The sequence below is a fragment of the Mugil cephalus genome, chromosome 9, assembly GCF_022458985.1.
Source record: "Mugil cephalus isolate CIBA_MC_2020 chromosome 9, CIBA_Mcephalus_1.1, whole genome shotgun sequence".
Taxonomy (NCBI): Eukaryota; Metazoa; Chordata; class Actinopteri; order Mugiliformes; family Mugilidae; genus Mugil; species Mugil cephalus.
The window spans coordinates 27,142,147-27,156,046 of record NC_061778.1 but is presented as its reverse complement, the minus strand read 5'-3'; the positions used below and the strand labels follow the sequence as shown (position 1 = coordinate 27,156,046).

Below are 13,900 nucleotides of genomic sequence, written 5' to 3'. Positions count from 1 at the left end.
CATCCATTTGCGTCCAAACGTTGACCAGCCACAGTATTTTACAGACAAACATGTATTGAGGCTTTACAGATTTCTTGACATTGTTAGTTTGATGCAAAACAAAAGTGAGAGTGACAAATTCAGCTGAAACTTGTGCCGATGTGATTTGCTGGAACAACATGACTTTACATGCATGGTTAAGCCCAGTAATGACTGCTTCTCATTTGAACAGTTCACTGGCTCTGCAGATGCCGGATCTGACCATGTGGCTATATGATGCTGAGGTGCTGACTGACTGTAGCTTCTATCATTTTCCGACTAATTTTAGGGAAAAAAATAAATGAAATATGCACATTATACCTATACCTTTACATATACGCTATACCCTATATACGGTATACTGTATCTGTTGGGTTCCTCAGGATTCTGCTTAATCCTCAGTCTGTATGAGGCCATCACCCAAAATCACATACTTTGCAGCTGGCAAAACTGTAGTCACTATCTGTCAATTCTTGTGAATGGATATTTAATGGAAATCTCTTTCCTAATCTTTGGATCATTTGCATTCATTCAGTCTGACAACACTGCATGACTTATATGAAGTTCAACAGTGTGACCATTTGTCTTCTTCCTTCTTAATGCTCACAGAAGCACACTCTTACCTTACCTGTGCATGCAGATCAGCATGTTAATGTTATTGATGCTTACAGGAAAAGCACATTCCCAAGCACCCCCACAAATAGTGTGGCTATGTGGTACTAGGATTATGTGACGGACTGATTTCTCTCAGCCTGAGATAGATGACTACAAACACTTCAGAGATATTCTAAGAAAGTGTCATATTTGCCTTCATATACACATACGAACATATAGTATATGCTAAGAAACACACTGGTTAGACACATTACAAATATAAAGTAGTCACATTAAAAACAACACAGAAAGACACATACACACACATCGAACTGTATTCCCAAGACACATAAGTGGGTTAACGTTCCTGACACATAAGCACTTTTTTGATGACTGAGTGATTTTGAGGTCTGATCAGCAGTGTGGAAGAATTTCATTACAAACAAAATCTACCCAAATACACAACATGTACACACATTTACACGTTGCACATGAGGGCCAGAGTTCAAAACTAACAGAGCATGCAGTGTCCTATACAGTCAAGTGTGGAAATACTCTGTGTTCATAGCTCAAGTCAAAATTAGTGGAAGGTGTGACTGCTAAAGAAGGCAGAATTGGACAGAATTAGTCTGTAGAGAACAAGGAACAAAGGGAGGAAGAGAAAGTAAAAAAAAATGGGACGGGACAGGAGGAGAAATAGAGGGTTGTTGTAATAAAGAGGTGGAAAAGAAGGCCAAAGCATTATCATCATCTCCCAGGGGTGCAGACCATGGAGCCTTGATTATGTATTCATAAAAGAAACACACACACACACACACACCACTCAGAAAATGCAGCTCTGTCAGCCTACTTCAGCAAATTGCTTGACCTTCTGAGGGTGTACGTGTATGTGTAAAGACATTTTTTTTACTAGTTGTCAGGAAGTCAGACACTAAATTGTGAGAGCAATTAAATAGTGTTGTCATGCAGTGATGAAATTAGATTTACTGTATGATTGCATTGATTAGTCACAGCAAGGTAATCAGTGGGCGTGACTGTGGTGTTTATTAGCACTGATAAGCAATCATTATACTTTCAGTCCAACTTTAGAATGTACCATTACAGTTTATAGAAGCAGTCAATAATGTGATAAAGATGATAATCAGAGTCAGTGATGGATAGCAGTTTTTACATGATTATTTGTCTTTCACTGGCTCTCAAGAGTTGCTATAAAACAGGGTGTTACTCTTGGTGATTGGCCAGTATTCAAATCTGATGACCTTCATACAATAAATACAAATATTATTGCTAACCCCTTGACCTTTTCTCCACTTGTGCCGAAATCGAAATCTGATGATAATGAATGTTAAGACGACAGAGCAATATGACCAAGGATTCAGATTCTTTTGTAATTTTCTGCCATATAGAATTATTCTAAAGGTGAGATAGATAGCTATCTTCGAGATCATTTACAGTCTCTCTAATACATTACTTGTCGAGCACACAGTGTAAAATGTCACAATGTGTTCAAATCTTGGTCACACTTAGAAAACATACATAAAAAACAAATCCACTCTAAGATTGTTTAAGTGAAGTGTTTAGAAATTTTAATTTTAATTCAAACAAAATGTCTATCTATTTGCGTCTATCTGTGCAAGCATTCTTGAAAATTTGTTTGTGCACATGGATTTGCATTGTATCGTCACAGAGACATGTCTGCTCTTTTGTTATTACTTACAGTATAACTGGACTAACAGTTGTAACCACTAACAGACAGCAATCGCCTCACCACAGACTTGTACCACAAAGAAGAAAACATCACTGTAACACCAGTGGGTGGAGCCATCCAAAGCCCACGCTACCCCAACGCTTACCCTCGCAACCTGCTGTTGTCATGGAAACTGCTGTCGCCGCCGGGGACCCGCATACACCTGGAGTTTGAGGGACGCTTCGGCCTGGAGGAGGCTGAGAATGGAGTGTGCAGGTAAAGCATGATATATGAACAGAACAAAACTAACTGATGGAGTTCAGAAAGAGGATTAGAGCAAAGGATATAGAAAGGTTATTTTGGGAGGAAGACAATACCTGAATCAAGTAAAGAAAGACTGAGATACTGAGCAGTAAGAAGAGGGAGCACTGATGAATTAACAGCAGCATAAAAGGAGATAATTCAGATGAAAGGATTGAAGGACAATGGACAAAAAAGTTTGGAGTGACAAAGAGGACAGGGAAAAAAATATTGTGTGAAAGTCCCAAGTTAAAAAGGGCAGGAAGTGTTAAATATGTGGAAGTGATTTGCTAATGTATGCACACCAGCAGTAAATTGTGATTAAAAATAGGCTACATGAAAGTAAAGACTATAAAAAGGTTTACGGTGGTGGAATCGCAACAAGAGAAATGGATATTTAAAGTTAGCTTTCTTGGCAAGTATAAGAAGTTTCGTCCTTGAGGGCTGAGGGGAGAAAATAGACTTTTTAATCCACATATGCAACTCAGCCGTCTTTGTAAGCACTTTCACAAAAAATCAAGGTGGGAGCAGCAGGGGAGTGGGAGCAGGGGGAGGAGACGTTTGATTAAGAAGAAAGAAGGGAAAAAAGGAGCTTTGTCTTGTTTCTCAAATCTTGTTTGCCACATTGAATGTGTGTGTGTTTGACAACAGACTTGGACATCAATTGCTGGGTAATTAGTTATTCTAAAACATTTCCCACAAAATTGTTGTTGTCTAAATTTACCACCACTGGCCTAAGATCCCAAAACTGGCCCTTAACGGTGACTGTTTATTGCCAAATGTGCTTAAATGACATTAACTACATTAAAAGGTACTATTGTCCTGAAAAGATCCTAAGGTGAACTGTTACAAATGGAAGCCTGTTTAATCCAAAACGGCGTTCAGATTTTGCATTTGGTTCGGAAAAGGTTTGGATTGCATTCAGAGGACAAATGAAGTGTACCAGGGTTCGTTATGGACTCTGGTGCAAACCAAACAAGTGAACCGAGTCCCAGCTGCAGAGGTGGTCTCTGTTCTCTTGTTTGATCCGCACCAGAGTCCGCTGATTTGTATTCACACCTACCCAAAAGGTCCACAACAGAGAAAAGGTCACTTTCAAGTGGACTAAACGAGCCTGGTGTGAATATGGCCTATATGACTATTTCACAAATCTGAACATGGCTTAACTGCGTAACTGACATTCATGCAAATAAGCAAATGTTAGCAAACCAACACACTAAACTAAGATGGTGAATGTGGTGACATTATAAGCATGTCAAATGTCAGCATGTTAGTGTTAGCATTTAGCAACTAGGCTCATATAAAACACAACACAGCTACAGTAGATTTTTCTGGATTATTTTAGTATCTTTTTCCATATTTCTTATTCTTTAAAGTAATAGCTGAGATAGACACAAGAACAGCAAGAAACACAACACAGGTTGTAACTCAGTCAGACTATTGGGTAACATTTTTGAGTATGAAGTTTGGTGATTTTCTGAAGTGACAAACAATCCCTCATTGCACAGAGAAACAACAGAACATGTCAAAACCTGTGATGTTTAATGCGATGACTACTTGTCACTGTATTCTCAGGCCTCATCAATTCACTTAGAAAGTAAAATGTTAGTTTTACTGGAAGAAAACTACGATTTAAACCTACTATTGTGTTGGTGGAAGTGTAGTCGTACATATATATCCCATCACTTCTTACATGCTGCTGTTGTCTAGGCTAGTTGGCTGGTGTCTTCTTGTTGGTTGCTAGTTGGTAGCTGACTACTAGCCTGCTGGTCAGTTTTTCAGTTGGACTGGGCTTCTAAATGTGTTTTGCCTGGGATCATGGCACACGGGACTGTAACATCTTATCCTGTGTATTAATGAAAGTTTCTTTTGTATTTTCTTCCCGGCATTCATGTGTTGTTGAGGACGAACACACAAATACATTCAGTCAGTTTTTCAACCTTTGTCTTACTGCAGGTATGACTTTGTTGAAGTGGAGGACCAGTCAGAGACCAGTACTATAATTTGGGGTCGCTGGTGTGGACATAAGACACCACCTAGTATCAACTCCAAAAGCAACACACTCCGAGTCACCTTCAAGTCTGATGATTACTTTGTTGCAAAGCCCGGATTCAAAGTCTACTACACACTGCTGGTGAGAGACACAAACTTATGCATACACAATAAATTGTGAGCTGTTATTTGCACATATTAAAGTTTTAAAATTTATCATATGGGGTGCAGTCTGACTACAACTGCAATGTTCCAGGTAAAATGTTTCTTTTAATGCTTTACCTGCACTTGACAATAAAGAAAAGCCATAAGATGATACGGGAACAGATAAAAGCTGAAGGGAAGGGAGGATCTGCTAATGTTGTCAGTTAAATGCCAATATGTATTAGCCAACTGTTCTTTTCCCACAAGTCTGTTCAACAGTAGAGCAGATATGGAGGGATACCTGCTAGAGGAGGGAGGTGTTCTCTTAAAGGCTGTCATGGATAAGGAGATTAGCTTTGACATTCTGTCAAGAAAATGGGAGAAGAAGGAGACAGACTCTGATTTGAAGATGTTCTCCCATCCTATAATCAAAGGAGAAAGGGGCAGAGAAAGAGCAGCAGAGACCGGGAGGTATTTAAAGACGTTCCTGGATTCCTCGTTTATGAGAACAGAGAAAGGAGACGGGAAAGACACAATATCACAGAGTGGGGCAAACTGGTGCCGCTGCTTATTACTGAACAAAAAAAGGAAAAAATGTGGTATGAGCACAGATGGAATAAAGACCAAGACATAAAGGGAGAGATGGAGACAGAGATATTATATTTCCTGATGATCCTTCACTTAGATATTACATTTAATAAGATTGATTTTGTAAGATGTACCCAAGTCTATACAGCCTGTCTTTGTAGAAAACTCTCCCAGCCATAAAATGTGTAAAATGTACATTAACAGCTCTTAGAGGATTATACAGAATCTGCGGTTACAGTAGGTCACAGGTATTTGAGTTAAATGAGCCCTTAACTACCTGAATAAAATCCACTACACAGCAAATTCACATAATGACAAAAAAACTAAAAGTGCCTCATAATAGAGTAGTTGCTGAAATTACCTACTTACTTTTCAACACTGCGTAAACCACAAACAGCTTTCTTATCTCTGCCTCACAGACTCTTGCTGCTTTTCCCTGTCGTTCCTTCTCCTCAACCTTTGTTATTTCTCTTCTGGTCAAATAATCATCTCCCTACATTTTAAACAGAATCCAAGTCTTGGGGCTTATCTTGTTTGATCAGTTATATCCATTTTTCAGAGTTGTGTGTTTATGTCTTTCATACATGCACATCGCTTCCTTACAGCTATACTGACACTCCGTGTGTGGCTTAATTTAGCAGGTCTAATTTGTTCTCTCCAGACCTGTCGAACAGATAAGAGGGAGGAGGAGAGGAGGCAGAGAGAGGAAAGGAGGAACAGGGAGACTGAAAGAGGCAGAGGGAGAATGAAAAGAAGCAGCATTGGAAGGAGAGAACAGGTGTCTGAGATGGTATCAGCATGTCAACTAATGACTAAAACAACCTGAACGAAGAGAGACAAAAAGAGACAGAGAAAGGAAGATGCAAGGTAGTGAGTAATAAGTAGTAGACTGAGGTGGACTAGATAAAAAAACTAAAGGTAAAGGTAGAGAACAAAGAGCTAAAAAGGCCCAAAACAAAAAGGTAATTTTACTATTAAACTGCAGCTATTTTTTAAAATCTCTCCAAATGCTTTATCCAAGTATCTGTGTCTGTCTGAAAAAAAAGTCTTCCCAGTTGCTTTAGGTTTCTCATATGTTGGACCTAACAACATGTCTACAAAGAAAGAGCAGCATGTCAGCAGAGCACCAGTACTCTACAGAGTGCTGGGCAGCTGAAGCACCAATCATTTTGTCCAGACAAGTTTATAAAATGTGGGAAAATGGAATGAAAGCATGATAACATACTTCACATTTGCATTTATGGGGGCATTGTGCAAGAAATACAAGCTGCCTGTGTTGAAAGATGGATTGATTAAAATAGAAACACATGTACAGTATATGTTCCATGTAAGATGAACGGTTGAGTGCGGGAGCAGCTTGGGTGCAACCAGGTGTAGGTCTCCAAAGATATTGTTCCATAGCCACATATCTTGGAGCTGTAGCTCTAATGCAAAAGGGTTTTTTAGCACACTCTCATTGTTGACCTAAGAAAAATTTGTTCTCTGAACTAAAACGGACAACCCTAAACTGCAAAATGCATGAGCAATTACAGTACACGGCTGCTTGTTAATAGGAGGGGCCCCATACTGCTGCATTTGTGCCAGATGTCTTTCTGTAGACTTCTTTTGTTGTAGTTTTTGTTGCATATCTAAACCTTTCTGAATACGAGAAATAAGTGGCATAAATTTAACAAACATTTCACCCTCAAGCCTTGAGAAGGGATGCTGATAAATCAGATGCTATCAGGCCGGGACTCGAAGCAGAACTCAGGACTCAGTATGCAGAGATGACAAAGGGGGTTTAATTGGAATGTTCAGAGATCCCTCACAGAGGGACAAACAAATGGCCACAAAAATTCCTGGACGTAATTCTAATCAGTGAAAACAAAAACTCTCCAAAAGGAGGAAATACAAATCGAAGAAACAAATCACTAATTAAAAACAAAACACTCCGAATGGAGGAAACCTCAGAACTGAGGAAATAACTAAGAAAGGACTAGACAAACAAAAACTATTTCTCCGAGAGGATTCACAGGCTTACTTGGAAATTCTTTGGTTGAAAACATGAAGCAAGGCACGAGAATAAGTTGACGACGACAACACTCTGGCACAAGACAAGGGGAACGCAGACTACTTAAACACATGGAGGGAAATAGGGGACAGGTGGACACAATCAGGAATCAGGGAAGACAATCAGACTTGTGACACATGAGAAAGGGCAAGTGACCTGAAACGAGAGGAGCGTTACTTTTCAAAATAAAACAGGAAATGACAGGACAGAACAACCCCAAGACAAGACGCCCTCACCACGGTGTGACAGATGCAGTTAAAGGAGATGTCCACAATATAGCTAAATGTAGATTAAACTGTGTACTGTGTGGTAAATGAGATTTAATCACATTGACTGGATTTCAGATTTTTTCTATATGTATATATAATAATAATAATTAATAATATCAACTCAACTCAACTTCACTTTGTTTACATAGCACTTTAAACAACGGCTACAGCCGAGACGAGGTGCTGTACATGGGTAAAATAAGAGCATAAGACATAAAAGGATTAAAAGTAATGAAACAATAAAACATTAAAACAATAAGAACAATAATAATAATAGAGAGCATTAAAAGCACCAAACAAGGGCTGACTCTCATACTGGACTGAACGTCAAGGAATAAAAATGGGTTTTAAGATGAGTTTTAAAAGTGTACAGTGAGGGGGCTGGTCTGATGTGCAGTGGTAGATTGTTCCACAGTTTAGGAGCAGCAACAGAAAAAGCAAATAATAATAATAATTCCTGCATATTGGATACACAGTTGGATAGCTTTTGAATAGAGGGTATGCACTGATGTCACTGCCCACTGGTCCCCACCCCCCTGAGTGGCAAAAACATGGTGAATCGTAGCCGTAAATACAGGGGGACCTGGAAAAATGAGGATTATCAGATCAAATTAAAGACAGTTGGGCTCGACAATGATCCACATGAAAAAAGGACTGGCCTCAGTTTCAGTTAGTTTAAATTAGTTTAAGGTCATTTTAATTATGATAAATGTAGCTAAATAAAAGATGCTAACGTTAACAGCCATACTGTGTCATACCAAATATTCTGTTTATTGTTGTATTTATTGTTGGAACTGAAATAGTTACTGTCAGCCGTAACTACGTCAAAACAACAACATCGACAAATTTATCTGACAGTCCCCCAGAACGTAACTGAAGAAGTAACTTTAGTTATGACTTCATCAAAAAATACAGCATAAATTAATATTACTGACACTAGATGAGAGCCACAAAACCAGATTTCAGCGTCTGGATTCCAGTTGTTTCTTCGTAATGCAGCGACCCATTTACTTCTCTTCTCTTTGGTAGTAGGAACATCTGTAAAAATATATCTCCGACTGCTTTTCAAATCTGTTGGTACAGTCAAGCACACAAGCTCTTCACAGTTTTTTAAAATTAATTTTACAATTTAGTTGGTTTTAAAGCCTACGATTCATACTAATGCTGCTAATCTCCATGCTCAGCTGTCACTTTTTGCAACTCGGTGGCTATAACCACAGTGACTTTGCGTTCTGTGACATCACGTGTGTACCCTCTGTTGGAACCTGTACTGACCTTTATGTCTGAACACAACCAAAAAATATTTTTTTTAAAAAAAAACCCTGCAGGCTGCACTGCAATCAGAATCCTTACTCCATATTCATGTCACTGTTTTCTCCAAAAATTGGTCTTTGATCCTTTTCAAATCTTGTTAGATTCAAATGAAGCATGAAGCAATGAGATATCTCTCGCTTCTCAAAAAGATGCATATGAGTGCACTGATCTGTCTCTTCATACCCAATGTGAACAAAAATCTGGCTGGCTTTAAAACATAAATCTTATTGTCTGAGATAATACAAGGGAGGCTATTTTTTTTTTTTTTTTTTTTTAGTGCTGGCTAGTGTTGCTGTCTAAATGGAAATAATTCAATCCAAATGACCTTGCAGAATCACAATGAGTCATTTAATATGTGTACTTCCAGTCCAGAGTCCAAGAAATATGAACCTGGATGAAGCCATTGAAGCCGAAACATATTATGTTTCCTTATTGATGTAAATCAGCTCTTTTTTTTCTTTTTTAAAAGTAAAGTAAGTAAAATAATTATTCCACTTAGTTTGATTGTGTGTGACCCATACAAAACATCACACCTGATTATAAAATAAAATGTACTTTTAGGAAAATATATCATTTAATGTCAATGCTACATTAGAAGATGGAGGATTTAAGAGAAAAAAATCTCTAAAAATAAATAAGACAGCCTTAATGTTGTCAGTGTGATTTATCCACTAGCTCAAATGTCCTCCAGCTGTAAGTGGGATAACCGCTCATGTGTGGTAAAAGTCGACAGGGAAACGCTCTCGCCTTCTTCGCCATCTACCACACACTTAATCCTCAGCTGCTCCAGTGTCCAACTGTACAAAATGGAGGTTGAAAAGGGCAGCTCCCTGATGTCCCTTCCACTATATTTCAACTGTAAATAAGTATTAACTCCCTCAACACCAATAAATATGGCAATACTGCTTGAAATATTACATTTTGCCTGTATAATAAATATTGTTTCATAAATCATACAATTCAACAGTTCACCTACAAAATGAGCTGGTTTTACCAAGCTGACAAATGCTCTGCGTGTGTGTGTCCTCCCAACTGGTTTTTATGTGTTGCTTTTCTCACTGTTGCTACATGACATGTATAGGGAGTTTAATTTACATCCTCTGATTTTCTTTATTGAGCAAGCACAAAATCCAAAATTTAGATATATTTACATATTTTTTTCTTCTACTTTTTCCAATAATTTTGCTGCCCTTGGTTGAGGTTGTGTGTCCTTTGTATTTTATAAAACAGTATTTCTGAGGATAATGTGGGAAGAATGCTGTGCCATTACATTTCCCACTGAATCTTCTGTACATTCTAGCACTAGTGTTCACACAACCTATGGTTGATAACTTGAGCACCAAACGTTTCTGCATGTGTTCCCATGTGTTAACCAAACGAGATTAAGCATTCAGTCAGTGAGTGTGAGCATCATTAACTGGGGTGCTGTCAACTGTGGTGCGTTTGTCCATTGGGATCAGTTCATTCGCACTTGTCAAGCTCTCAATCAAAGTCTGATACAGACTAAACATCAGACTGAGACCACTTGGTTGTTTGTATGTAGAATGAAGGTTCAAAGATTATGAGAAATAAGATGGGATCCTAACTACAGACTTCAAGAAATCAACTATCCGCTGGAAGTTATTTGTTTTTGTAAATAAAATGTGATAACTTTGTAACTGCAATACCATATATTTAAACAGGATTAAACACAAAGCAATGTTGAATTTCTGACAGTGAAATGATTGATCCCAAGTCAGTCTAAAAATGCAATTTCCATCGTATTTCTTCACGTTCTTCTGATTCTGACACCATAAAACATAATATTATTGTGTTTGACTTGCTATCACTCCACAAATGCAGAATGTACAAGTCAGTCTACTGAATGTGGCTTCCCCTTTTTGAGCTGCATGTAAAACAGAAGAAACATCAAATGAACCAGACCTAATAGAGCAGTTTATTATACTTTTTAATTGCCTCATGATTAAAACACAATACTAATCTACTTCAGAGTAACATTTTCAAGCAGTATATGCATTTGATCTTTAAAGGAAACGGGACAAGGAATGCCTAAACATGCATTTGCTCACTCACTCACTCACTCACTCACTCACTCACTCACTCACTCACTCACTCACTCACTCACTCACTCACTCACACACACACACACACACACACACACACACACACGCTTTCCATTACATCAGAGGCCATTTTATTGACTTAAATTCATTTCCTACAATTTTACCCAACCCATAACCACTTTCCTACCCCCAGTGCTGACCTGATACTTGAAATTATACTTTTCCTCAATGTTAAACCGCGTCTTCACACTCACATTTTTTATGTGATTTATGTTCCAACAACGTGAGTAATGCAAGTACAGACACATGCATGCTCTTACAGGAAACCTTCTCGAAACCATCCTCAATCGCAGCAACTTCAGATGTGCTTTTATGTGTATGAGCACATTTATGAAAAGGCCGTAAAACAAAAACCTAAAAACAAAGTGTGGTTAAGACAGATTTACTGTACCACATTGAGCAGAGATGGTATTTAAGACTGTTTTCCAGGAGGGCTTTGATAGGCGGTGAGATTGTATGTGTGCATAAAGAGTGGTCCCAGAGAGAGAGTGTGTGTGTGTCTACACATGTGTATGCATGTGTGTGTATAAGGAAAAGAGAGAGAGAAACACAAATAATGTGCAAATGTAGGCCAAATATGTCAGTCAGATGAGTTTATCACGTAGACATGCTTTGACCAGAGTGTGCTCTCTCTCACACACACACTTTAGCACACATGTACTTATCCAAAGGCATGCTCTGACCAGCTTCATTGGGAATTCCTTTTTAGGGTTTTGCTGACACACTGACAGTCTATCAGCTCGACAGGCAGACTCCTGAATATCTTGGGAAACATGGGACATTTGCTCCACCCCCAAACCTTTCAAGTCATGTTTAAGGGCGAATATTTCAAAAGTTAAAGATGTAATAACACTGAACTGATAGATGGGAACATTTAGCATCTGGCAATCATGGTCTACTTCTAAACCTTTACATATGGGTTTGGTTGCCTCAATCACCGCTGACAGTAACTATTTTGTAGAAACAATAGGAATAACACATCATGGGTAAATTGGAAAATATGTGCAATATGGCAGAGGGTCTTACTAAGGGTGGGAGAAAAAAAAAGTAGCAAAAATGCAATCTTATAGTGTTTTTGTTTTGGAACACATGCAAATCTTTTACTCAAAAATTGTTTTCCACAAAGACCAGAATGATCTAATGCTTATGCAGTGGATGTGTGGTATTGTGGGGTAGATGAATGAGTTTAAAAAACTTACTGTGCCACACTTGGGCTTAGGTTATGATAATTGTAAACTACATTAACAATAAAAAAGTAAATAAGAAGTCATCTTTCAGGGATGGTTAACATTATGCATAGTTTTAAGCCTTAATGCAGTATCGCAGGTTAGTTACATTGAAATTCACCATGTAGTTCTCATGAAGGGAAAAATAAGCTATGGAGACCAAACCAGTTAGTACCAGACTGGAAGCATGTTTATTTCTGCTGCAAAGTTTAGAACATGGAGATCTATGGGGATTGATTCCTTTCAAAGCTGGCCTCAAGAGCCATTATTGGAATGGCAATTTTGGCACTTCCTCAGCTGCTTCATTTTTACATCCCTGAAGGTTCCTACTTGTTCTAACCTGACCTTGCTCAGTTGAATCAACCTGAATCAAACTTAACATTGTTAGGAACTGATATTCACATGGCTAAACATATTAATTAAACATTAATAGAGCCTCCACTTATTGATGTGCCAACATCTCAACACAAGAAAAATGTTTGGGCTTTTTTTTTGTTCTGTCCAATTTATATATATATATATATATATTTCTCTGGAAGTTATTTGCACCAGTTTTGTTTTACTTCATGGCCTTAATCAATCATAATCAAGCTGCTTTTACCCCACCATGACAGGAATGTATTAAGGCACCAAATCACCTTCATAAGACACAAATTTTCATTCATTATTAATACATTGTATTTGTCTTTTGTGTGTTTTTCTATCCAGCATCTGCTCAACTCATTTCTCTTTTCAATGTCTGCAGTATGACTCTCCTCTGCCTGCATCCAGCAACAACTGGGAGGATGTTACAATGACCATGTCGGTGAGTCATGAACACACATACAAACACAGACACATACTTCATGAGTTCAAATCCTAAAATTGAAATCGAGCAGCCAGGCCTACATTTCTTTGTTTGTCACCATTGGGATCATATAGTTTTTATTTCAAAATGACAACGAAGTTTTTTTTTGTTTTGTTTTTTGCTAAATAAAACATCAGCTTTGTCCTTCAAAGCAGTTTTAATCACTGTTACCTGCCTTCCAACCATGTCATCTCCCACATAAGTGTATTCATAAGTAAGGAATAATGGCTATTATGACATATGGGCCATTTGCATATGCCAGCAAACACCCACACAAAATACATTCATGCATGCATGTACTCCATTTATTATGCATGATGTTCAGAATATAAATTAACATGCTTCCGTAGACTAATGTTTTTATAAATACATGTAATCAGTACAATTTGTGTCGTGTGCTTAAGAGCAATGGAGTTCATTGACATATGTGATCATAATAATTAGTGTGCGATGAGCTCTATATAAGTTTAATGTATGTAAGTATGATTGATACTAGTTATACTGTATGTAAGTGGCTGCATGATGCTGGCTTGACTTGACTCCACTCAGTTTCTTCAGTCATTTATGGTTTTACATACACATATTTAATATTACTGAGCATTAACACTATTCACAGATAAATGATAAAGATCTGTATCTTGAGCTTTTTAACAAAGTACATACAAATCATAATGACGATGGTTATTTTAAATATAATGCTTTGGAGCTTTTATATTAATAGTAGTGCTTTTGTGTGATAAGTCTCATC

General features: G+C 37.9%; 1 protein-coding gene across 2 annotated transcripts in view; it reads left to right on the top strand.

The window, feature by feature from the left end:
- Window positions 1–13,900, top strand: part of pdgfd (platelet derived growth factor d) — a 51,077-nt gene that overhangs the window by 23,021 nt on the left and 14,156 nt on the right. The window contains exons 2-4 of one of the 2 annotated variants that reach the window (XM_047593253.1): window positions 2,365–2,575; window positions 4,556–4,733; window positions 13,051–13,110. In XM_047593253.1, coding sequence (XP_047449209.1) covers window positions 2,365–2,575; window positions 4,556–4,733; window positions 13,051–13,110 — 449 coding nt within the window. The remainder of the gene's footprint in view (window positions 1–2,364; window positions 2,576–4,555; window positions 4,734–13,050; window positions 13,111–13,900) is intronic. The other variant, XM_047593254.1, reaches the window with a different exon arrangement.